We start from the raw sequence: 24,476 nt of genomic DNA on the forward strand, positions 1-24,476 counted from the left end.
GCCTTTAACCCTGCTCTGCATATTGTAAAAACTATGTTTCTTTGTACTTGATGCAAAAAATATATGTTGTTTTGAGTAAAAATTTACTTGCCTGTGATTAGGTAGTATTTTCAATCAGATTTGAAATATTGGATATTAATATAATCATAATGACCCATAAAATAAATCTATAGTATCAATAAATCTAAAATCAAAAGATATTTGTTGGTTTACCTTTATATCCGGTAGCCATTTATGTGAGAACCACATTCTCAACATCTTATTTCTCTTCCAGACATTGCTAGATGTTAGAGTAGCCAAGGCTGTATCATGTTCTTCTCTTGAAGAAGCAAGAGCTATGCCCCGAAGCAAGGCCAGAACTTCTTTTTTATTTTCATGAACACCATGCACTTTTTGGTTAACCCATTCTGTCCAAGCTTTCTCCCGATGAAAGTCACACAACTTTATGTCAGCATCTAAATATAATATTTTAAAGAAAGTTACAAATTAACTAAACTATTACTTGTATCTAATATTTAAAGGGGCTGTCCTCTACTCAGCCAACCCCTTCTCAGTTTCTAAATTTACCCACAACAAAATAATACCTACATAATTTCTGGCACTGTTCCAGAGGTCAGCAATGGCTCTCCCAGTGCTTGCATGACATCCAATGTGTTCAATTAGCAACCGCTTCACTCACCCCTCCTAAGAAATCAGAAACCTGAAGTAACAGCAGTGGACACTGGATATGTCACACAATACCTCCCTGCAAGCAATGTTACAAGAGCTCCAGGAGAGACAGTGCTGAAACGGTCTCCAAGTAGTGGATAACCGTTCTAACCTATGCATGACCAAAAAAGGTCCAGAGCACCACAATAATGAAGATTTGCTTAAAAATGTGTGGGCCAGTACCCAACATTTCATTTCAAAATATCTATTTTTAAACCATTATCAATGTAACTACCTTTACTCTAAACTAACAAAACACTTATACTTATCTAGCTAACCCCCCCTTTTTTGGGGTTGAGGAGGGGGGGGGGTGGCGGCGAGGGGAGAGAGGGAATTCCTTCACTTTGTCTTGTCAAAGAACAGGATGTCACAGGAGACCAGGGTTGCAATTACATTTCTTCATCATCCCTCACCTGTACTGGAACACAATGCTATCAGGAGGAGGGGCTGCAGTTATTTACTATAGGAGTCTTGACTCTCAGCCGTCACAAGACATCCTGGATAGTGATGAGTGAACTTTGCTCGAACGTGTTTGCCCATTTCAGATTCGGCAAGAACATGGCCGATTCAGTTTGGGTTGGTCAGACAAGACCAATTTCCAAAAAAGTCAGCGAACAAAGGTTTGCTCAGTGAGTGATCGGATTAAAAAAAGCATTACTGCGTTTAAGTGATGCTTTTCTTCTACCTTCTGACTGTGTAGGATAACGGGTAGGATAGCGGGTGGGATGTGTTTGCATGTGTTTGTTGAGAGGAGGGGTGTGGGAACAGTAGTGTCAGACTATTTTTTTTCTCTTGCACGGCATTTTCTGTGTGCATGTTGCAGGTCAGCCGCCAATCAGGGCGAATAAAACATCCATAAGTTGAAGACACAAGGGCTTGTGTCATTTTATGGCTGTTTCTTTAGATACCAAAATCACGTCTGTAGGGATATAAGAAGCAGACATTTGCAGTCGCCACCATTTTCAGTGTTACTGGTTAGACACATTGCTGCTGCACTCCGTACAGCTCCATCCGCGTTACACAATTAGATAGCTAGTACTCCATCGCTTTTTAGCATTTTGTGCCGAGAACAAGTGTAATTCCTAAACCTGTGTGTGTTGCCAAAGCTGCGGTTTTTTTTGCATTCAGGAAGCGATTGCCATATCCATCAGTTTCCCCTAAAAAGGTTGAATTTGGCCTCAAACAAGTGCTTACCAAATCTGTGTGCAGAAAAGCCGAGTGGGAAATCCTGAGTAGGGATGGGTGAACTTGTGGTTTTTACCTGGGTTCGTGACTGGGGTTGCAGTGTTAAAGCAAGTTAATGGCTAATAATCAGGCTGATTATACTTACCATGTCCGCGTTATCCCGTTCAGCTGTGCCGTGACGCTGTGTCAATTCCAGGGAGAATAGTCACGTGACTTGCCACAGCCAATTACATACACCAAGATGATAAGGTGCGGCCTGGAAGTGACGGAGCGATGCGTCACACCAGGAAGAGAGAATGCGCACCCGGTAAGTATATTAACATTATTAACTATTGGCTTACTTTATCGCCGCAACCCCGGTCACGAACCCAAACAGTTTGCCCATCCCTAATCCGGAGGTCGTGGTGGAAAGGGGAAGGGGAAAAAGTTTATTGTAAAGGGGAACTAGTCTTGGTGTTGGAGGTGTATGTGGGGGTAGGTGCTACTGGTAATATTACTGAAAGCAGTAGTAACCAAACATTGGCTTATCGTCGTATCCCAAGCGAAGTGACAACTTCTGTTACTGGATGGCCTACTCCAGTCTCTGTTTGCCAGCAGCAGAGAAATACGAGTTGTGGATGAGGCCCAGAAAGAGCTTTTGCTACAGTTAATGGAAACCACTGCATCAAGTGGCCTGTCCTGTTCCTCCACCCCATCATCAAACAGTACAGTCCTCAGAGGTGGCGCCCCAATTACCCATGTGTCACACTCACAAGTCTCCAACCGCACAAATGACTGGGGAAACACAGATGACGGCTTCTGCTGAGATGTTCACACATTATATTCCATGGGCATCAGAGGTCTGCTCCAAACATACTCCAGAGGAGGAAAGCATCTGAACCGATGCCCAAAATCTTTTGCAATCTTTCTCTGGAGATAGAGGAAATTAGGTTCTAGCAGAAATCAAAACCCTGGTTGCCAGACGTTAACCCCCCGGGGTAGAGTTGATGGCGATGATGAGAGTCAGATACCTGAGGAAAACCCGCACTGTACGTTCAGAGCAGCAAGTGTAGGAGGGCGACTCATGGCGAGGAGTTGGACAACAGAGCGGATGATGAGGTTTTAGATCTGACTTGGAATGAGCCCAGAGTAACGCAGCTGACCAGCTCAGCAGAGGAGGAAAAAAGACAGATTTTGGTAAGAACTTACCTGTAAAATCCTTTTCAGCGAAGGAAGGAAGAGGGACACAGATCCATTACTAGTGGGTAGGCGGAGCTCCACAGGATAGTTCACCTCAGATTAGAAAAAAGTGACGACCGGCCCCTCCAGCTTAGACTCCTCCTACTCCCATGTCCTTCAGTCCGTACACAAGCTAAGGAAGAGCAGACAACACCAGCGGAACAACACAACCCCCTCCGAAAATTCAGAAATGCGAGAGAACAGGTTATGCATATAACAGAAAAAACACACAGTCCCAGGCACTACTCACTGGACCTGACAACTTCGATGAGCTGGCAATGCTGGAACAGAGCCCTAGATCGCCGACCCCAGCCCAGATGACCGCCATCAGAGAGGAGTCGCGCCGCATCTGGAAAACAATAATACACTTCTGCCATGGGAGGGTGCTGTGTCTCCCTTCCTTCCTTCGCTGAAAAGGATTTTACAGGTAAGGTCTTACCAAAATCCGTCTTTCAGCAGCAGAAGGGAAGGAAGGGAGACACAGATCCATTACTAGGGGGACGTCCCAAAGCAGTCCAGAACTCAAGGGTGGGAAACCGTGGCAGAATCGCCAACACCCCAACAACTTAGGCAAGCGCGCAACAAGAGCCGAAAACGAGATAAAGAGATAACCTAAAACCGCCGCCTGCAGGACCCTCCGTCCCAAGGCCGCATCGGCGGAAGCACTCACGTCCACTTTATCAAATTTAGTAAAAGTGTGAACGGAGCGCCAGGTAGCCGCCCGGCAGAGCTGCGCTGCCGAGGCCCCCTGACGAAAAGCCCACGACGAACCAACAGCTCTCGTGGAATGAGCTCGAACCTTAACCAGACAAGGCTCGCCCTTGAGCTGGTACGCCTCCAGGATAGCCGAACGTATCCACCGAGCTATAGTATCCTTGGAAGCCCGCACACCACGCCGACGACCAGCAGGAATCACAAAAAGAGTGTCCGACTTCCGAAACCCTTGCGTGATTGTAAGATAGAACTTCAACGTCCGCACCAAATCCAACGCGTGCAAGGCCCGCTCCTTTGGACTCTTCGGTTTCGGACAGAGGGAGGGCAACACAATGTCCTGATTGACGTGGAAACGCGACACCACTTTAGGCAGAAAATCGCAATGGGTACGAAGCACCACGTGATCTGAGTGGAACTCCAGAAAAGGGGGCGAGCAAGACAGTGCCGCCAACTCAGAAACCCTTCTCAAAGAGGTGACCTCCACCAGGAAGGCCACCTTCCAAGAAAGCAAGTAAAGCGTAGCTGAATCCATAGGCTCAAACGGTCCATGCTGAAGAGCCCCCAAGACTAGATTGAGCCGCCAAGGAGCCACAAACGCCCTCCGAGGCGGAAACTGACGTGCAACCCCACGAAAAAACGAATGCACATCCCTGCGCGAGGCAATAGCCTTCCGAAAAAGCACGGATAGTGCAAATACCTGACCCCGCAAGGTACCAACCGCCAGACCCTTGGCCAAACCACATTGCAGAAAAGCCAAGACGTTGGGAATGGAAAAAACCCTCGGGTTCCTTGACGATCCAGAACACCACGAATAGAAGGCCTCCCAAGTTCTGTGATAAATGCTAGTCGTAGCTGGACCTCTGGCCGCCCGCAAGGTGGCAATGACCTCGGCCGAAAACCCCCGACGGGTCAAGATCTCGGTCTCAAGTGCCACGCCGTCAAACGAAGTGACTTCAGGTCCGGATGGCGAATGGGCCCTTGGGTTAACAGGTCCGGGCGAAGAGGCAGTGGAAACGGAGGCGCCGCCAGAAGAGACCAGCATTAAATACCACGCCCTCCGCGGCCAATCCGGCGCCACCAAAATCGCCAAAATTCGTTCGAGTTTGATCTGCCGGATCACCAGAGGAAGCAAGGATACCGGCGGAAACATGTAGATCAGCTCGAAATGGTCCCACGGGGCTACTAGAGTATCTACCGCCACAGCCTCCGGGTCCCTGTACCTGGACGTGAACGTCGGAATCCTGGCGTTCAGCCTGGATGCCATCAAGTCCACTTGGGGAGTCCCCCAGCGGGAGCACAGCAGTGCAAAAACTTCCGGATGAAGACTCCATTCTCCGGGATCCACCTGCTCGCGACTGAGGAAGTCCGCCGTGATATTCAGCACTCCTGGGATGTGAATCGCGGAGATGGCTGGAACCCTGGACTCTGCCCATACCAGGATCCGAGAGACCTCCATCATGAGTCTGGAACTCCTCGTCCCTCCCTGATGGTTGATATACGCGACAGCTGTCGCATTGTCCGTCTGAATCCGGACCGGCAGACCGCTCAAAGGGACTGTCCAATGTCGGAGGCAGAGAAATATTGCTCTCAACTCCAGGATGTTGATAGGCAGAGACGACTCCTCTGACGACCAGACCCCCTGAACCCAGAGATCGTTCCAAACCCCCCCCAGCCAGTCAGGCTGGCATCGGTGGTAATGACCGACCACCGTGGGAGGAGGAAGGATTTCCCCAGGGATAAAGCCTCCGGACGTAACCACCATCCAAGAGACTCTCGCACCCTGCGGGAGATACCGACAGCGATCCAGCGAAGCCGCCAATCGATCCCAACGGGTCAGAATAAGATTTTGGAGACCCCAGGAATGAAATTGTGCAAACGGTACCGCTTCCATTGCCGCCACCATCAGACCCAGAAGGCGCATACACTTCCGAAGGGACATTGCCATCGCCAACCTCATAGCCTGGACATTGTGACGAAGGTTCGCTTGTTTGTCCGGAGGCAGGGACACCACTGCCCATACCGTGTCGAAAAGCATCCCCAAGAACAGGATTGACTGCGACGACTCCAATGACGACTTCTTCCAATTGACCAGCCACCCGAAGTCCTCCAGGTGCTGAAGGGAGAGATCGCGAGCTGTCACCGCCACCTCCGCTGTGGGCGACACAATTAACAGGTCGTCCAGGTAGGGGAGAATCGTAACTCCTTGCCTTCGATGGAGCGCCATGAGCGGCGCCAGAATCTTTATAAAAACCCTGGGCGCCGAGGCCAACCCGAATGGTAGGGCCACAAACTGGTAATGGGCCTGACCTATGGCGAAACGCAGGAAGCGCTGGTGAGCCCTGCCGATAGGGACATGCAAATAGGCGTTGCGGATGTCGATTGACACCAAGAAATAGTACTGTGACAGGGCCGCCACGACAGAGCGAAGAGACTCCATACGGAATTTCCGGGTACGAACATGAAAATTCAATTCTTTGAGGTCCAGAATGGGGCGAAACTTGTCCTCCTTTTTGGGGACCACAAAAAGGTTGGAGTAAAACCCCCTTCCCCGGTCCTCCGGCGGAACCGGAACCACCACACCCTGCTGCAGAAGAGAGTCGACCTCCCGCAGCAGTCAGCTTGGGCTTGGACGGGATGTGAGACTGACGAAACCTGTCCGGGGGTCGAGAATGAAACTATGAAATAGCCTGCCGACATAACCCGCGTCACCCAGGTGTCCGATACGTGGGACGCCCAAACCGACCCAAATTGTAGCAGATGACCTCCCACCCGAGAGCCCTCGAGTGGGTTCCTGGCGTCAGTCCGCCTTAGCGTGCTTTTTGTCAACCTCCCGTTTGTCCTGACGGAAATGTTTCCAGGGTGTACTGTATTTCTGGGTTGTCTTTCTGGAAGACGAGGGACGACCCGATCTCCAAGAGGGCTGACCGAACCGTCCCCTGGGCCGAAAGTACCGACAACCACTACCGGCACTTGACTTGCCAGATGTAGAAGCCGCTGCTTTCCGCTGCGGCAAAGCCGTATCCTTGTCCTTGGCCATCAGCTCCGTGAGGTCCGAACCAAAAAGCTGACCGCCCTTGTACGTCAGACTCCACAAACCTTGTTTGGATACTGCGTCTCCAGTCCACTGTTTAAGCCACAGTGCTCTCCTGACTGTGATGGCCGAGGATTGAGCCCTGGACAGAACCGAAGTAGTATCCCGCACTGCGTCCCTGCCATATCGGGCCGCCTCTTCCAACAGCTGGAAGAGCCTTTCCACCTCAGACAGCGGAGTCCCATCTTGCCACGCCGTCCGCAGCTGATCCAACCACCGCAGAGAAGCCTCACCAGCCCACATGGCCCCCAAGGCCGCTCGGAATCCATGACCCGCGGCCTCGTAGATGGACTTCGCCGCTAACTCTGTCCTTCTGTCCAAAGGTTCCTGTAGACTCGCCTTCCCTTTAAACAGGAAGCAAAGAAGATTTGCTCAGCTGAGACAATGGTACGTCCACTTCAGGAGAGGGAACCCAATTAGCGATAGTCTCCGTGGAGCAGGGATACGGGGCATCAAAAAACCGCATCTCCTGGAAGCGTTTATCCGGACACAGGAGTTCCTTCTCCACCGCCTCGTTAAGTTCATCGTGCGCCGGCAGCGTCGAACGAGCCCGACGCGACTCCTGATACAGCCGGGCCGACTTGCCAGGGAGCCTCGTCACCTCTTCAGACAGCTGTAACGCCTCCCGCATAGCCCCAATAAAAGAGTCCACGCGGCCCGAAAGAGAAGCAGAGCGACCCTGCCGATCCTCTTCATCAGAATCTGAGATCTCACCAGCAGAGTTTGTCGGTGATTCCGAAGCCTCCGACACTGCGCGGAGGAGACAGCGCCACCACAGGCCTGTGGCGCTTCTTGCCTCGTGACGTCGGTTGGGACTTAGCTGATACCCAATGACCCAGGAGGTCAGATAGACTGTCAATGGAGCGTGTGAGCGCCTCCACTTTAACATCACTGAGACCCACGACCAGTGTCGAACCTGATGCCGTCGAAGACCCCGGCGCATCAGATACGCGTGACCGATCCTGAAGCGGACCGGGGGAGAGGTCCGCGCCCCCTAGTCCCTGATACGACATGCCCCCACACAGTTGCGAGCGTCGCAGATAAGGCGGTAATAACCCCTTACAATGGGTACAGTAACCGAGGATGTGTGATTCCGCTACCACAGCCTGTTCCTACACAGAAAATCACCAAGCACTGAAGGGTTAAAGCTCCTCCTTAGAGGGAGAAGAGCTACCCCAGCTGCCTGCAGAGCAAAAGTTAACCTAACAGACTAGGGTGATTCACCCTCTGATCCCAGAAGCATGCACATCCAGAAAGGGTTAACTGCCCTGATGAGGCCAGACCCCGTTCAGAAGGGGTTAGCGCTGCTGACCACGCAATACACCTTTGACTTAAAAGGACAGAGATGTGCGAGTCCCAGAGCCTCCTCAGCAGAGGTAGCAGCGCCGGATATAGCACACCCTGTCTGCCTTAACAGGCCAGCAGTAAGGTGCTCTGCGCTGCAATAGTGAGAAAAAGGAATCTTCTGCCTTAAAAGGCAGAAGTGACTCACCAGCTGGCCGCGGTGACTGCTCTTCCCGGTGTCTGGTGGTGTAGAGAGCAGGGAGCAGGAGGCGCTGCACGAAGTATGGACGCCTTCAGAAGGACCCGGAAGAAGAAGGGGCTGGGTCAGCTCCAGCGCACGCTTCCTGCCTGAGACTAAGATGACAGGCAGCAGAGAGGCGCGAAGCCACGCCCCACGCCGCATACTAACGGAGTCCGCGGCTCCTCCGTCCCTGCTCCCCTGCTAGCAGAGAGTTACACAAACGCCGTATGCAGCGGTGATATCCTTCCTGCAAGGACAAAACAGCAGTCACCACTTGTAACAGTGGCTGCCGCCGCAGCCGCTGAAGCACTCAGACCTTGAGAGCACTTACCCAGCTGAGCGCCACAGGGACCCCCAGGGATATGTGGCGCCGTGGCCCTTTGCTCCCCCCCATGGCGGAGCGTGCAGGGACCCCACAGAAGCGGTGTGCGTCTCCGCCAGGGAGAGCCCTGTATCCCCCGGGGCCGGCAGGCTTCTGCGGGGACCTCCTTAGGGGGTACGCAGATCTGCCAGGGGAGGGTCAGGGGTCCCAGCAGCGCCGAGACCCCCTGAGACCTCTAGACCACGGGGGGTCCAGGTCTCCGGAAATGATAAAAGAAATTTTTTTTCTGAGGAGCTGCCAAGGCAGCGACTATCCTCTGCGACCTCAAATTTTAGACTGAAGGACATGGGAGTAGGAGGAGCCTAAGCTGAAGGGGCCGGTCATCACTTTTTTCTAATCTGAGGTGAACTATCCTGTGGGGCTCCGCCTACCCACTAGTAATGGATCTGTGTCTCCCTTCCTTCCCTTCTGCTGCTGAAAAGGAGGTTAGGTAGTGTGTCACCCTGGCCTGGATGCCACAAGTGTAATTAAAGCTGTGTCTGAGAGCAAGGGGGAGGTTCTCTAGTCAGGGGAACATTAGCATGCAATGCCTCCTGTCTCAGGCCAGTAGGGAGAGCTGGCTGCCCCTATAAAAGCTGGTACTGGGGGCAGGGTTAGGGAGAACTTGATGGCCTGTCTCAGCACTGAGACTTGTCCCAGAGCAGAGCAGGGACAGACAGTTGCACTGCACCTAAGAGGAAGTGTGGCAGGAGGAGAGCCACAAGCCAGAGACAAGAGGCGAAGCAAGCCTGTCTTGGCAGATAAGAGACTGACTTTACCAGACTTTGGTGTCTGAGGCTGGGAGGATTCTACATCCTCCAGCAGAGAACCAGTCCGCAAGGGACTGTATATTCCTTGGCCTAAGAAGCCTGGAGGCCCTGCCACAACCGAAGGGACCAGTAAAGCCGTACAAGGCTGGGAGCAGAAAGGAACCCACGTCGCAGGCCATACAGGCGAGAATACACGGAAAGCTCGGAAGCGTGGGCTGTTACCCTATAACGAGGAGATAGCCAGAAGGAGCGCAGAAAGCACGGTAGGCCTACAACCTCACCCTGACCAGGGCCAATTTCCCCGTTGCTCTCAGACATCCAGGTCCCCTCCTAGCTGGGACTGTTTATGGGTCAGTTTACCTATTTTAGTAAAGACCCTGGACTGCAACTTGTTGTCTGTGTGCTCCTTGCTCCTCCAGCACTATCGGCACCGGGACTCTCACTACCATTGCTCCCACCATCCATTATACTGCCCTGGGGCCGCACTCTTCCCGTGGGGAGTCACACCATCCCAGCTGCATATATCATCAGCCCCAGCGGTCTGCCCTGCAGCGGCGGTTCCTAATGACCGCAAATCCACGGGTGGCGTAGTCGGACATTATCAGCAGAACGTAGCAGACTACCATTGGCCTGACCACCCTGAGCCACGGAACCGGGTTGCCACTACTACTCCCATCGTTCCCCCTATTGCCCGGATCCGAGTGCCCCAAGGCCCAGGGGGCGAGTCAGTAGCATGTTCCCACAGAGACTGAGGGCTGCAAGCCCGACAAGCGCTGCATCCTCAGCCACAACTGTTTCTCTGGACTGATTACAGACACCGAGCACACCACTTGTTTGTAAACCCACCAGAACATCTCAGCCTGCACCTCCTTCACAGTGCAGCAGTTTGTCGGGTACATCCTAATCCACCCTCTGTCAGTACAGCAGCCAGCCCTCAGTCCCGCAGGTGTGGTCATTGAAAAGATTATTTTATTCAACACATCCCGTTTGAAGTTGACCATCTCCCATTTGTTGGCCACGGAAATGCTGGTGGATATAGATGGTTGCTGCAAGCTGATGGCCGTTGCAGACACCTATTATCAGTTTCCCAATCGCCACTACTTTTCAAAGAAAGCTGTGCCTGCGATACATTAGCATGTCGCAGACATTACTTGTACCTTGAGAAACACTGACAGGGTGCATATCACTACTGACACCTGGACGAGCAAATATGGCCAGGGGCGTTACATCTCCCTCACTGGCCACTGGGTGACTCTGGTGGCTGCGAGGCCAGGCGGGGGATGGGGCTACTCCAAGTCTTGTGGATTTCAAGACTTGGGACAAACTTCTGCCTGCACCTCTTCATCCAATGCTTCTGCCTCATCCAACTCCTCTAGGGCCTCCAGCTGCACCCTCGACTTCTTCCTTAATGTTGTAACAGTTCAACTCCCCCCTTCCCCCCAACTCTGTACTGCACTGCCAGGGCTCTCCGCCATTAGGCAGTGTTTAAATTAAAATGCCTTGGAGATGCAAGTCACACAGCTGAAGAGTTGTAGACAGCTATGCAAGCCGAGTTTGACCAATGGATGTCTTTGCTAAACCTGGAGCCAGGGAAGGCAGTGTGCAAACCTGGTGGTGGCTCTACACTCATGCCTTGCTCACATCCTCAACCTTGTCCAGCAATTCCTACGCCACTATGCCGGCCTGGATGAGCTGCTTCACAAGGCACGGTCGCTGTGTGCTCACTTCCGCCATTCTCACCCCACGGCTCATCTACTAGCATCGCTACAGAGGTCTTTTGGACAACCGGTTAACCGTTTCATATGCAATATGCCAACACAGTGCAATTCCACTCTGCACATGTTGCAGCGACTGTGGCAGCAGCGACAAGCCCTGGCATAGTAAAGATGCGTATAGTGACTCAAAGCAAGCTGAATGTGGTGCAAATGAATGTTCCAGAGTGGGCACAGAACAAGGACCTCTGCACCCTCCTTCACAGTTTCGAAATGGCTACCAAGATGGTTAGCACTGACGATGCAGTCATCAACATCACTGTTCCACTCATCTACATGCTGGAGAAAACTTGGAAAAATCTACAGGATGAGGTGGTGGTACCACAGGAAGAGGAGGAGCAAGAATAGGAGGACGTGGAAAGGGGATGAAGATCTCAAAAGGTCCGGACTCTAGTCACACAGCCAGGTGGCATGTCAAGGTGGAGTAGAGCGACAGAGGAGCTAATGGTACCAGACAAACTGGTGGTGAAGATGCAGGAGCTGAGGAACAAATGGAGGAAGATGAGGATGAAGAGGTGTTGGGCACAGAACAGTCAGGAGATAAGGAAGAAATGATTTCCCTTTCTGTTGTCCCAGGTTGGCGGGAGAGAACGGAGGAAGCAAGTGGAAATGTTCTCTCTCCGCAACACAAGGACTTGAGCCTCATGTACACAGACACATGAGCGCCTTCTTGCTGCACTATCTGCAATATGATGCCCGTATTGTTAGGATTTGAATTAACGACAAATAATGGCTTGCGACACTGTTGGATCCGCGGTTCAACAGTAAGTTTAGACAGATACTTCCTGCCCTGGACAGGGACGCATGCTGGAGTAGCCAAAAAAAAAAAAAAAAGCTGCTTGTATACAATCTTAGGACTGATTTTCCCCAACACAGTACTGAGGGACACCGTACGCATGACAAATCTACACTAACAAACCGGGGGGACGTTGAGTCGTCACCATACATTGCTTCTGCTAATGTTTGTGTCAGCAATTTCTTGGAAACGTTTCACCAATTTTTTCAACCAGCCTATCCACCAGTATAAATGAGTACAATTTTGACACGTAGTGAACGATTGGAGAGGATGGTGCAGGAGTATCTAGAGTTCAATATCCATGCCATTGGCAGGAAGGGAGAAGTTGGACCCTTTTGCATTTTGGGCTTCAAAAAAATGGAAGAATGTCCTGAGCTTGCCAGTCATGCCTTGGAGGTTTTGTCATGTCCGGCAGCAAGCATTTTTTCAGAACATGTCTTCAGCGCTGCTGGCGACATCCTGACGGATAAGCACATCCGACTGTCCCCTGAAAGTGTAGACCACCTAACTTTCATCAAGATGAAGTCATAGATCTCCAAGGACTTTTCCACCCCAGTAGTGGACTGCTCTGAGTAGACAATTTACTTTTCAGTATGCTGCATTGATATTGCCATTCTCCAAATTTTATTGTGGGCCACTTGATGCCATTTTGGTGGTACCTGGCCCTAATTTTTTGAAATGTGGAGACTCGTTTTGGGGGTTTCCTTGTCTGTTTCCTGTATTTAGCAGGGCTGAGCACCATGCCTACATCTGAAGCTTGAAATACTGGGCCAGGCCTTTTCCATGCATGCATAATGATGAAAATTTTAACTCTGGAAAATAGATGGCACTTTTCCTTGTGTCTGTCCCAAATTTGAGCTGTGTTTGGCAGCTTTTGTGCCCATTATAATGTGTTTTGTAGACCCTTGATTTTGCCTCCTTTTGTTTTCAATGGGATTCAGAAGCTCGGCGAACTGTTCATCGAATAGTGCAAGTTCGACGAACCGAATTAGAGTGTCACGCGTGGAGCAATTCACGTGGACTGCGGAGCAGACAACATGTGACATCGAGCTTCCAAAGGCTCGCCCATCTCTAGTCCTGCATCTTGGGTGAAGGAAGGTGTCAGAGGTGAGAACAGCACCAACAATCTGCTTCTGTCACCACCCTCAAATGAAGTCAAAAGGAGCGTAGATAAAAGCAATCAGTGACACTAGAAACATCCTGTGATAATAGTTTGTTTGAGGGTGGTGATAGAACCTGTGGACTAGTGCTGATGTCACTGACTTGTATGTCTGGTCCCTGAAGAAGTAATGTTTCACAGTTAGAAGCTATAAAAACAAAAGATGGCACAGTACTGGCCTCTCCCGCAGCTTCTATCAACATGGATCCTGGATGTCCTCAGATACAATAAACTACATAAAGTAACTGCAGCCCTGCCTCCTGTTCCATTAGTGATGGATGTTGCTGAAAAGTGAGTGCATCCACACGCATCTTTCAAGGACTGTAACACTCTTCTCAATCCAAATACTACGGGAAGCAAAAAAAAATATTTATATAAAAATGTAGGGATTAGAGTGATAAGTGTAAGGTCTTGTGTAAATAATGTTAGTGACAAATGCTTGGGATGTTAAAAGATAACCTTTTATAAAGTTTTTTTTATCTTAAAATTACCTGCAAATACTTGTGCGATGGCATTTATTTCTTCTAAGCAAAAGTCAAGCATGAAACAAGATGGGTTCCAAGTTGGATTCCAGTCCTTAATCATTTTCAAAGCTTCTATGATATATTCAGTCCGTTCCTGTTGAACCACAAAAGCAGCTACCACAGTATAGCACACATTTGTGCGTACACAAAGAAAATATAAAGGTAGTGCATATCTTGTTGTCCTGTAAGTGGCATCAAGCAGTGTAATACTATTACCATAGGTTGAAAGGAGTCTTTTTTGCCAGTGTCTTTGATAGCACAAAAGAAATTTTTGCTCATCTTGGTCTTCCCCCTTTACAGAATGAGGACGACAATAAATGCTGGCTCTATTATCTTCTTGTTGCCACTTAGAAACCAAATCCAATACCTTGCTTTGGTCAAACACAGAGGTAGTGGTCCCTTTAGAAGTTCGACCCATTATATTTGTGATGTCCTTCAACGTGGGATAATATCTTCGTCTTGAGGATTGTGGAAGATCAAGCCCTGTGAAGAGCTCTTGAACGACAAAATGCTCCACGAGTTTTTTGATATCTCTTTTTTTACGAATACCACTCTGGTAAAGCTCCAAAATTTTGTCCACAACTCTTGGGTCGATTTTTTCACGGATATTAGCTACCTAAAAAATAATTACAACATTTTTTTTATCAGTCATATAAAAAACAAACTTTATATCGAATCCAGAATTAAAGTAAACACAACAAAATCTCATATTAACTTACATACAGATGGAAGATATGGATCAGATGGTTATCATCTGATTTAAGCTAGCTAGAAAGTGTCAGATAGGTTACTGAGCAGTCAGAGATGGTTGGGTCTGACTACTCACAAATCCACAGCCTGGGGTGTGATATGGTGGACAAACTCCAAGTGAAATTCATTATCTGTATTTGTAGAGGTAAGAATTCCGCGGTGTCATGCTCCATGTTTTTTTGTGTGCTGCTTTAACCTTGAAATGCCATTGTTAGGACTGTGTATCCTGTCTTACTGCAAAGAAACCCTTTTTATTTTTTATTGTTTGGGGATCACTTTATGGTGCTTTAATAAAGCAAACTGGACATTTTAAGTCGCTTCACGTGCCTACCTCAACCGCCACAATAATATAATATATACAGTACTAACAATTGAACCCTTCTACGCCCGGGTGGCGAGCATTTTTATTGGTATATGGTCTCCCATGCTGGTATGTGCTGCCCCCCTCCTGTCTCCACCATCCTATCCCGGTATGCGTGGCACCCCTCATCCCCCAATCCCGGTATGCGTGGCCCCCCTCACACCCCAATCCCGGTATGTGTGGCCCCCTCATCCCTTTCACGCTGTACACAAAAAAAAAAAAAAAAAACACACTTATATTCACCTTTCTTCCCTGTGCTCCAGCGCTGCAGCGTCCTGTTCTGCCGCAGGCCGGGGGAGGAGTGCGGCACCGGAGCACAGCGCTGTCCGGCGCCATTTTGCTGAACACTGCAAATGTGTCTTCAGTAAAATGGTGCTGGATAGCGCTATGCGCATGCACCAATCCAACACCTCACTCCTGCCCCCGGTCTCCGGCCAGAAGAGAGGCACCGTGGCAACGCTCCTCCCGGTCAGGTAAGTATGTCAGTATGGCGCCAGAGATCGCAGTATGCGTTGTGTCTACGCATACCGCGATCTCCAGTGCCATACACTCCTCTTACCTGTAAAGGGTCCATGCCTGCTTCTGTCTGGAGCCAGACTGAGCGTCATGCATGCGCAGTCAGGATAGAGATAGAGACACATATATACATGTATATTATACACAGTCACACTGTGGCGGTTGAGGTAGGCACGTGAAGCGACTTAAAATGTCCAGTTTGCTTTATTAAAGCACAATAAAGTGATCCATTAAGTGATATGAATTTTTTAGCAAGAGGTAGACTTATGAGGGCCACTTGTGTTGGCACATTATAAGTATGTCCATTTAATATACTTTATTTGGAAGCCAAATAAATCTAAAAGGATAATTATGTGCAATGTAGAAAGAATGACAGATGTAGAATTACATGAAGAACACGGCAGCCAATCACACAGCTCATCCGCTCTAGCACTGTAGATATTGTTTAACACAGGTACTATAGTAAATGGCGACCAAATTGGTGAAAGGGAACCACCCATTAGATAGTTATGAATAATAATCCATATTATGATATAAAAAGTTTTTAAAGACAATATGGACATTTTTTGATAAAGGTGGGTTGAATCGGTGATCTAACCTCCAATTGTCAACATGTTTTGAAACACAATCCATTACCTCTCCAGCTATAGGGTGGTTTCTATGCTCTGACAGTTTTGGAAACTGAACAACATAACAGTGTAAAACTTTGTTGTCTTTTGTAATCTCTTGATTCATTTTTTTAGATGCCATTCTTTTGTGCCAAGCTGTGTTTCTTGTGATCTAAAAAAACAAAAAAAAAAAGAAAAATACATAGATGTAGTTTCCTTTCTCTTGACTATTTTGTGAAACTAAGCCATTTTATAAAAAAGTTAAAAGGAACATTCACATATTAGAAACTAATAGTTGAGGCATCAAGCAGTGCTCAGCATTAAAAAAAAAAAGATAAATGGACTAAAATGTGGCTCAAAATTGTAACTATAAAAAATAAAGCTTTGAGAAAACAAGACACACTCAGCCACAAATATGTCAAATTATAAATGTGGTGCAAGGAATTAATTAAAACACAATGTAAAATTTGTTTATTGGGAGGAGGTTACACATCAACTTTGTTACATACCTGAAAATCCGGATATCTTATGATATGATATACATATATTTTGGCAGGACAATCCATTTTTTTAGTGGCCTGGATTAGCTTTCTACATTTTATGTAACCATGATCACCAGTCTGCAGGAAGAGCATGGAAATTTTACAAAGATTAAAACCAAAATATTTTCAAAGACAAAATATCCAAATTCTCTCATGTGACATTGGGGGAATACATGACCTTTTGTTATTGTTGGTGGCCACTAGGAGGTAAGGCATTCTTCAGGGAGGAGGAAAGGGGGGGGGGTGAATTCATAATTTTTGGAAAAACCATGATAAATGTTACATAAACTAAAAGCATAAATTTTAAAACCGTACACGGAAGTACCCATATAGGATGTTTATCTAGAGCAGTACATTTTCAGTATGTAATAGATGTAAATAGGCTAATGTGTAGATGCATTATGGGTAACACATGACTTGTAACGCAATTTGACTGCACATCAAACCTGCAGGTCTGTAAATAGCATTAGAAATCATGATGACAGCTTACCTTTAAATAACAAACAGTAATAGTATGCTTATAAATGTCATTACCTTTTTATATATCATCTTCATATTAAGTGGATCCATAATTGATTGTAGTGCAATCTGATGTACTGTGCTGATTGTAGTGTGGTCATCTCAAAGAAACTTTGTAGGAAGAGGGCAGGAAGATGTAGGACAAGCAGATTTGACTGAGTGAATGGTGTTTCCACTGTAATTGAACAGCTTGCCCACCGCACACCAGGTCATAACATGGACGTCAGACATATTGCCATCCGGAACCAGAGACAAAGAAGACTTAACTACGATGCAAGTTCAGATTGTGTGTCTTGTTTATCATTTATAAAGGTTTAATGTTATATATCAAATGTACTGAGTATATGAGGGGTCGGCATGTATTATTCTGGACATGGTGTGTAGTATTTATGAACTTTGAAGTGTACTATGTGGTCAGTATACATTAATAATTCTGTTATCTGTTTATAAAGGTGTAGTTTTAATTTGGAGTCTGATTATCTAAATTGAGTTTATGATCTGGAGCATTTTGCCCTGATTCCATATTTTTGCTGTGGTGTATGTATGTATTAACATTATTCCGGCACAATCTGATGATCATCATGTTTTATTGTTTTTTTCAATTAAAAAAACAACCCGGCTAGCAAGAGTTCAATCATTCTACAAATGTGTGCCATTGATATAGGAGACTAAGCCCACAGATGAAGCGTTGATTAAAACGTCATTTGTTCTAAAGTATGTTGTAGCCATAGTATTGCGGGTGGACAGGTTCGCTCTTGCTCTACAATGTCAAAGCAGGAAGTTGAATGGAAAGTTTGTCTTGTAAGTCGAAAGACTAAGAGGAGCCCAAAACATCTTTATATCAAAATCTGTAGAGACGAATCACATTAAGGAGTTGTCATGTTTCACAGCTAATTTGAGAAAGAAAAAATAAGAATAAAAAAAAAATAATCAAGACAAGATGACACCTGGTACCATTTTTTTTTTTAATTTTGTGATATTAACAATGTGATATTAACAATGTTCATTTTAGAGAGTTGTAGTTAAATACAAAACGCAACCTTGAATTAGTTCAAACAGAGCGTTTGTGCTCCGTTTTTGGTGCAGTTTCTGCATCAAAAAACAGATCATTTTTGGAAAAAAAGCATCAAATGCATCATGCGTCTGTGTTGCTTTTTTGCTCCATTTTATTAATGCTGCACTTTTGCTTTTTCAAAGCAAAAATGCAGTACTAATCCATAAAGGGCAGGGAGGACACAGGCAGACACTTTATTACCTTCCCCAATGTCCGGTGTCCAGCGATGAGTTGTTTCCAGGTTTTGCACAGTAACAGGTCACCTGACAGTCACATGGCCAGGTCCACTGAACGTTTGTCGCGTGGAAAGTGCAGTAAAAAAAAAAAAATAAAATAAAAAAAAACAAAACATCAAAGGGACTGTGTGAATACCAATCTGTGTTGTTGTTTTTTTTTTTTTTTTTTTTTTTTTTTTTTTTATGTATAATGAAGAAAGCGCAGCAGAAAAATGGAGCAGTAATTGACGCTCATTTTGTGGATGCACTTTCTGCGCCACTAATACAGCAGTCAACAACGCTGACGTCTGCACGGCAAATTGAAAATCACATTCACTTTGCTGGCAGACGCAGTGACTGATCCGTTTTTGGTGCAGTTTTCCAAGGAGGAAAAAAAACAAAACAAAACGGATCAAAAAAGATCACTGTGAATGAGACCCAAGAAGAAAAGTGGTGGAATGATAGACATCTTGCTAGTATGTAAATTTGGCAAAAAATGAAACTATCAAAACATCTTGATTTATTTAGTATGGAGTATGAACACCATGTGCAGACATCCCTGCTCTTACAGCCTCAGCTGCCATCACTAAGGTTATTAACAGGAACCTGTCAGGTCGTTTTTACCCCCTAACCTATCACTACCTGTCCCCTGCACCTTCCTAGCACATCCCTAACCATCTTCGTCTGACCTAAAACTGCCCTATATTGGCTGTGAAAAAGGAAGGTGCAGGGACAGGTAGTGATAGGTTAGGGAGTAAAAAACGACCTGACAGGTTCCCTTTAAATGGTCATCTGGGAAGGTTCTGCCACCTGGACCCGGCAGCGACGCGAGAAGACTCCACGGACCCGGCAGCGACGCGAGAAGACTCCACGGACCCGGCAGCGACGCGAGAAGACTCCACGGACCCGGCAGCGACGCGAGAAGACTCCACGGACCCGGCAGCGACGCGAGAAGACTCCACGGACCCGGCAGCGACGCGAGAAGACTCCACAGACCCGGCAGTGACGCGAGAAGACTCCACGGACCCGGCAGTGACGCGAGAAGACTCCACGGACCCGGCAGCGACGCGAGAAGACTCCACGGACCCGGCAGCGACGCGAGAAGACTCCACGGACCCGGCAGCGACGCGAGAAGACTCCACGGACCCGGCAGCGACGCAAATATATTTAGGCCACACAGGTTGCTCATACTAGTTTGAGGAACATGAAGCCTGGCTTTGTCATGTGTAAAAAACTGCTCCTGGGAGACTTTGGAAAAATGGCCGCACCACTGCTTACACATGAAAAATAAAGGTAACGCCAAGCTGTTAATTCACCTGAAATGAAGACTAGAGGGGTCTAGCTACCATAGATTATGCCACTGTACCATAATCCACGGAGTAGGACTGGTGTGACTATAAGCGTGGGTAGCTGTGCATGTGATACTCTATACAGAATTAAGCAAAATTAGGCCCATAGGATGTCAGATGGCCTCCTACAGCAGAACATCTCTATACATCATCATTTATCTATCTCTGCACATCTTTTACACAAACCATTCATTTCTTTATCATGTATTTGTTACGTTATGTGTCAGACAGATGTCACACGGATCACATTTGTGTGCGGTGTGTCATCTGTGCTAGTTGCAAAAAAAACTGACTTGTCTCCGTGTGGATCACATGGACACGTGCATGGTTAACAGGGACATGGTCTGTAAAAATATACAGCTATGAAGATCCTCATTGATTTTAATTCGTATGCGTGTGAACGTGTCTCCAGAACTTGTGAAAATGGACACCACACGTACTGGATACATAGACATGTGAAGCAGGACTAAGATGCAGCAGGATGAAGATACGGGAAGGAGTGGTTTCGGTGGAGTTTTGAGTGAGTTGCCTCACAGGCCAGTGCAATGCATGATGGAAATTGTAGTAATAGAAGCAGAAAGTCAGGGGAGGAAGATGTCAATTAACCCCATCAGAGATTTATCAGCAATGAGGATGTATTGTTAGAGCATGATCAAAAGATAATATTGCTAAAATAAAATAATGGAGAGGCACATAATAGCAAGATTTCTGAACAAAAAAAAAAAAGTTATGGTACTGGACAACCTCTAATCTTTGATAACTCCAAAAAAGAAACTGCATCTGGGTAAGGTCTGGTGAGTGTTGTGTCCATTCATCCAGGCCTAGTCATATGCATCTGCACAGTACAGGAGCGCACACAACTGTGGTACAAACACAGCCACCACGTGACAATGCATAGTTCTCAGTGATTTTGGACAGACTGTCAGGGTTCTTCTCGTTCATAGGAAGTTGACTGGCAAATATATGTGTGTAGTGTTTTAAACATTTTTAGTCATTAAAAAAGACATACATCTATAAAATTGTAACACTATATTTACATTTTTATTACATAATCTATTTTAGTACATAAATATAAAATCTAATGAAGACATCTATATCGAAAGTCAAAAAAATTTGTATATATTATACTAAAATATATATAATAAAATGAGAACACACACCTTGGTGCTGCATATTTGCACAGACCATGGATCTAACACTATATTCATGAGCTGTGAATGCTTATGCTAGCGTAATTATGGCCTAACCTCATTTTTGGGTACACCATTTTTTTTTGTATCAGGGTAACTTCTGTGAAGGAAATTAGGTAATGAACTTTGTTCCCTATTCTGAGAACTGAACCTTGGTAATCTGTCTATTAGACTTATTTTGGGAACAATATTGGGCTGTAAATAACGATAAATCCAGCATTGTAGATCCATTAAAATCTAAAAAACTTTAAGCCATGAGCTGAATTACAACAATTCAGTCACAATCCATCAAGCAAAAAAGGATTTAAAAAATCTGATGTTTTGTTGCGGAAAGACATATCTATTTGCATCTGGAACATGCCTCACAGCATGATGCGTGCACTCATGGAAGTGGGGAGCTGACTTCTGTATGTTTTCAGAATTTTGTTGTGGTAGGATATTTAGTTATTGCGCTTGGTTAAGATACAGCTTTTACATACTAAGTTTAGTTCTGAGGCAATAACTATAAAGGAAGTTTGGATTGATACAGTATTTATGTAACAAGGCAGGTACTTGTACTGGAGTTATAGGACAAGATTTGTAATGTCTTATTTCCATGACCGTGTTATGAAACCCGCACACCTATGATGCACAATGTGCAATAATATCTATATAACAGATAGATTTAGGATATTGCTAACTAGGTGCACTCTGAAATTTTAACCAGTATATCATCAGGATTAGTAAAGAGCCAATATAATAAGTTGAACTACTTTATAATACAAATTTAATTGTACCTGTTTTTGATGTGTCGCCTGGACATATCGCTTTTTTTGTGGAAGAGCCAAATCCTTTCCAAGATGGCAGCATAACACTTTTCTTCCAGCAATGCCAAAAGGTACTCCGGTATATTCAAGTAGAGACACATTTTTAACTCGTGGACCGTGCCAATGTATTGAGATTTTAGAAGAAGGTCTAAAAGCTAAAACAATACAAGTTTTAAAACATTTATATGGATAAGTTTGTGAACTTACTGGAAAATCAGTCATTGGGAGACAAGTAACCACGCTCTGCCATCTACAAGGCTGACACTGAGAAATATACTTAAAGAAAAAAAAGAAAAAAACAGCTACTTCTCAAAAGGATACACGTGCCTACTGGCACCAAGTTAATCTGAAAAAGTGAGAAATTTGAAATGGGAACAATTAGGGATGAGTGAACTGGACTTTTATAGTTTGGTGTTAGAAAAGTTTGGGGAAGTCTGTGTTTGGTACTGTGTTCAGAGTTCCGGTGCTTTAAGTATGCAAATCACAGGAGTGGGCATCGCTTGCTGCGGGTACACTCAGTGCGAGCCAATTGCAGTGTTTGATCTGCTGCTTTGAGGGTAAAATAAGAGTGATCGGATGTAGTGTGTACCAAAAAAAAATAAAAAAATTACAAAGCCTTGCCCTCCCTCCCCCCGTGTTTCGCTTATGGCAGGCTTTGTGTGGGCAAAGAGCCGAACGACCCAATCAGTGACTTTCAATGAGGTTCAGGTCAAATTTGGTTGCAGAACAGAACTTTGTAAGGCTGATTTCACATCAGCGTTTTGAGCCTTTTGCAGCAGATCTGGCAGCCTTGCCGCATTACAGGTCACTTGCGGCAAGCCCCATTCATTCCCTATGGGACTTGTGGTCGGGTGCGGCAATTGCAGTTTTGCCAGATACGGCAAATCCGGCACTTGCGGCAAGTTAAAAACAAAAACGCTAGCAGCGTTTTTAATTGCTGCAAGTGCCGGACCCGGCAAAACCGCAAGTCCTATAGGGAATGAATGGGGCTTGCCACAAGTGACCCATTATGCGACAAAGCTGCCAGATCTGCCGTAAAAGGCTCAAAACGCTGATGCGAAAGGTGCGTAAGAAGTCAAGCTGAGCCACCAGAACCTGAACCTCCACAAGTCTGATCAGTAGTAACAATAAAAGAAACAATGGGAACTAGTCACAAAACACATGAAACACCCAAGGAGATATTCTGTTAACACCTCTACGACCTGTGACGTACTGGGTACATACTAGGTTGCCTCCCTCCCTTTTATGCTGGCTCACATCATTCCCTGCACATACTGGCTGATCTGATCAGCTGATATGTGTAGCTAACAGTTGTGGGTGCATAGGAGATAAACCCACACCTCTTAACCCCTTAGATCAAGACGTCAAACAAGGACAGCGCAATCGAAGGCTACATTCACATGCTGCATTTGCGCTGCGTTTTTTTGAGGATCCGCAAAACAGATGTGCTTTTCTAAAAAAAAAAAAACAAAAAAAAAAACACATCACCATTCACACCAGTGCGCTATTCAGGATGTGCTTTTTTTGAGCCCATACTACAATGTGGGCAATGGAAAACACATCCTCAAAAGCGCAAAAATAATTGTTCATTCTTTCTGAGGATCCGCTTTGCAGTGAAAACGCATCCTCAAAAATACGGAGTGTCGGAACGCAAACTTGGAAAATGTCTTGGCTGGGAAAAAAAAATTAAACAGGAGCTGGGATCGGCGGGCGCTGGGCGGGCCCCTGTACATCCGGGTCCCGTCACGCCCCTGCTTTTACTGTTATGTAAGTGGTGGAAAAAAAATGAAGTTTTTAAAGAAAAATAATTACACTTTTGCGCCAATTTCGGTGACCCGTAGCGTTCTCATTTTTCAGGATGAGGGTGATTGCTTATTTTTTGCGGCTTGAGCTGACGCTTCTAACGATACCATTTTTGAGTACATCCGATGTTTTGATCGCCCATTATTGCATTGTATTGCAATGTTGAAGTGACCAAAAAAAAACCCTGGAAGTTTAGGCGTTTTTTTTTCCGCTCCGCAGTTTACAGATCTGATGAATTGATTTTATACTTTGATAGATCGGGCATTTCTGACCAAAATGTGTATTTAATATTTATTTTCAATGGGGCAAAAGGGGGGCATTTGAAATTATTATTTTTTTTCATATCTGTAAAAAAATTTGATTTTTTCTTTGTTACACTGGCCCCTAGGGGACCTCAGCGTTGCAGACTACGATCGCTTCTCTTATGTTCAGATTAGCTACTGCACGTCTGTACACAAGAGAAATGATCCTTTTCTGGCGGCAACGTCACTCAGACTTTGCTGGCAGGAAGCTATTGCAGACAGCATCCGGGGAGATCACAGGACCCCAGTTGGTCGAGGTAACAGCCTATGGGGAACGGTGCGATCCCCGACAGTGATTGCCAACACGATCCAAAGGATTAACAGCACAAATCCGATCGCTGATCAGATCGGTGCTGTTAGCTACACATGTTAGCTGATCAGATCAGCTGAGATGTGGGTGATGATGCCATCTGAGAGCGTGAGGGGGCGGGACATGGCCAAGGACGTATATATACATCCTTGGTTGTGATTGTGTTAAAAACTTTGGTATTTTTACCACCACTTACATAAAGTAAACGTTTGGTATCTACGAACACGTACCGACCTGAGGCATCATACAGTCACATCAGTTTTACCATATAGTGAAGATTGTAGACAGATTTTTATAATAAAAAAAAAAGTTGTGAAATTGACTTTTT

At 46.3% G+C, this 24,476-nt stretch overlaps 1 protein-coding gene, 1 long non-coding RNA gene and 1 pseudogene across 3 annotated transcripts in view; 2 read left to right on the top strand and 1 right to left on the bottom strand.

Moving 5' to 3' along the window:
- Positions 1-21,840, bottom strand: part of LOC141203877 (uncharacterized) — a 28,155-nt gene extending 6,315 nt beyond the window's left edge. The window contains exons 1-7 of one of the 2 annotated variants that reach the window (XM_073663856.1): positions 21,704-21,755; positions 18,375-18,460; positions 17,135-18,009; positions 16,568-16,678; positions 16,087-16,230; positions 13,791-14,439; positions 214-455 (exon numbers count right to left, since the gene is read on the bottom strand). In XM_073663856.1, coding sequence (XP_073519957.1) covers positions 214-455; positions 13,791-14,439; positions 16,087-16,230; positions 16,568-16,678; positions 17,135-17,170 — 1,182 coding nt within the window. In that variant the 5' untranslated portion in view covers positions 17,171-18,009; positions 18,375-18,460; positions 21,704-21,755. Of the gene's footprint in view, positions 1-213; positions 456-13,790; positions 14,440-16,086; positions 16,231-16,567; positions 16,679-17,134; positions 18,010-18,374; positions 18,461-21,703 lie in introns of both variants that reach the window. The other variant, XM_073663857.1, reaches the window with a different exon arrangement.
- Positions 1-24,476, top strand: part of LOC141203879 (UDP-glucuronic acid decarboxylase 1-like) — a 1,228,705-nt pseudogene that overhangs the window by 723,245 nt on the left and 480,984 nt on the right.
- The window catches only part of LOC141203878 (uncharacterized), a 30,763-nt gene that overhangs the window by 5,182 nt on the left and 1,105 nt on the right, over positions 1-24,476 (top strand). The window lies entirely within an intron of this gene.

Source organism: Phyllobates terribilis, unplaced genomic scaffold (genome assembly GCF_046119375.1).
Source record: "Phyllobates terribilis strain yellow unplaced genomic scaffold, ASM4611937v1 Scaffold_125__1_contigs__length_5108534, whole genome shotgun sequence".
In the NCBI taxonomy this organism is placed as follows: Eukaryota; Metazoa; Chordata; class Amphibia; order Anura; family Dendrobatidae; genus Phyllobates; species Phyllobates terribilis.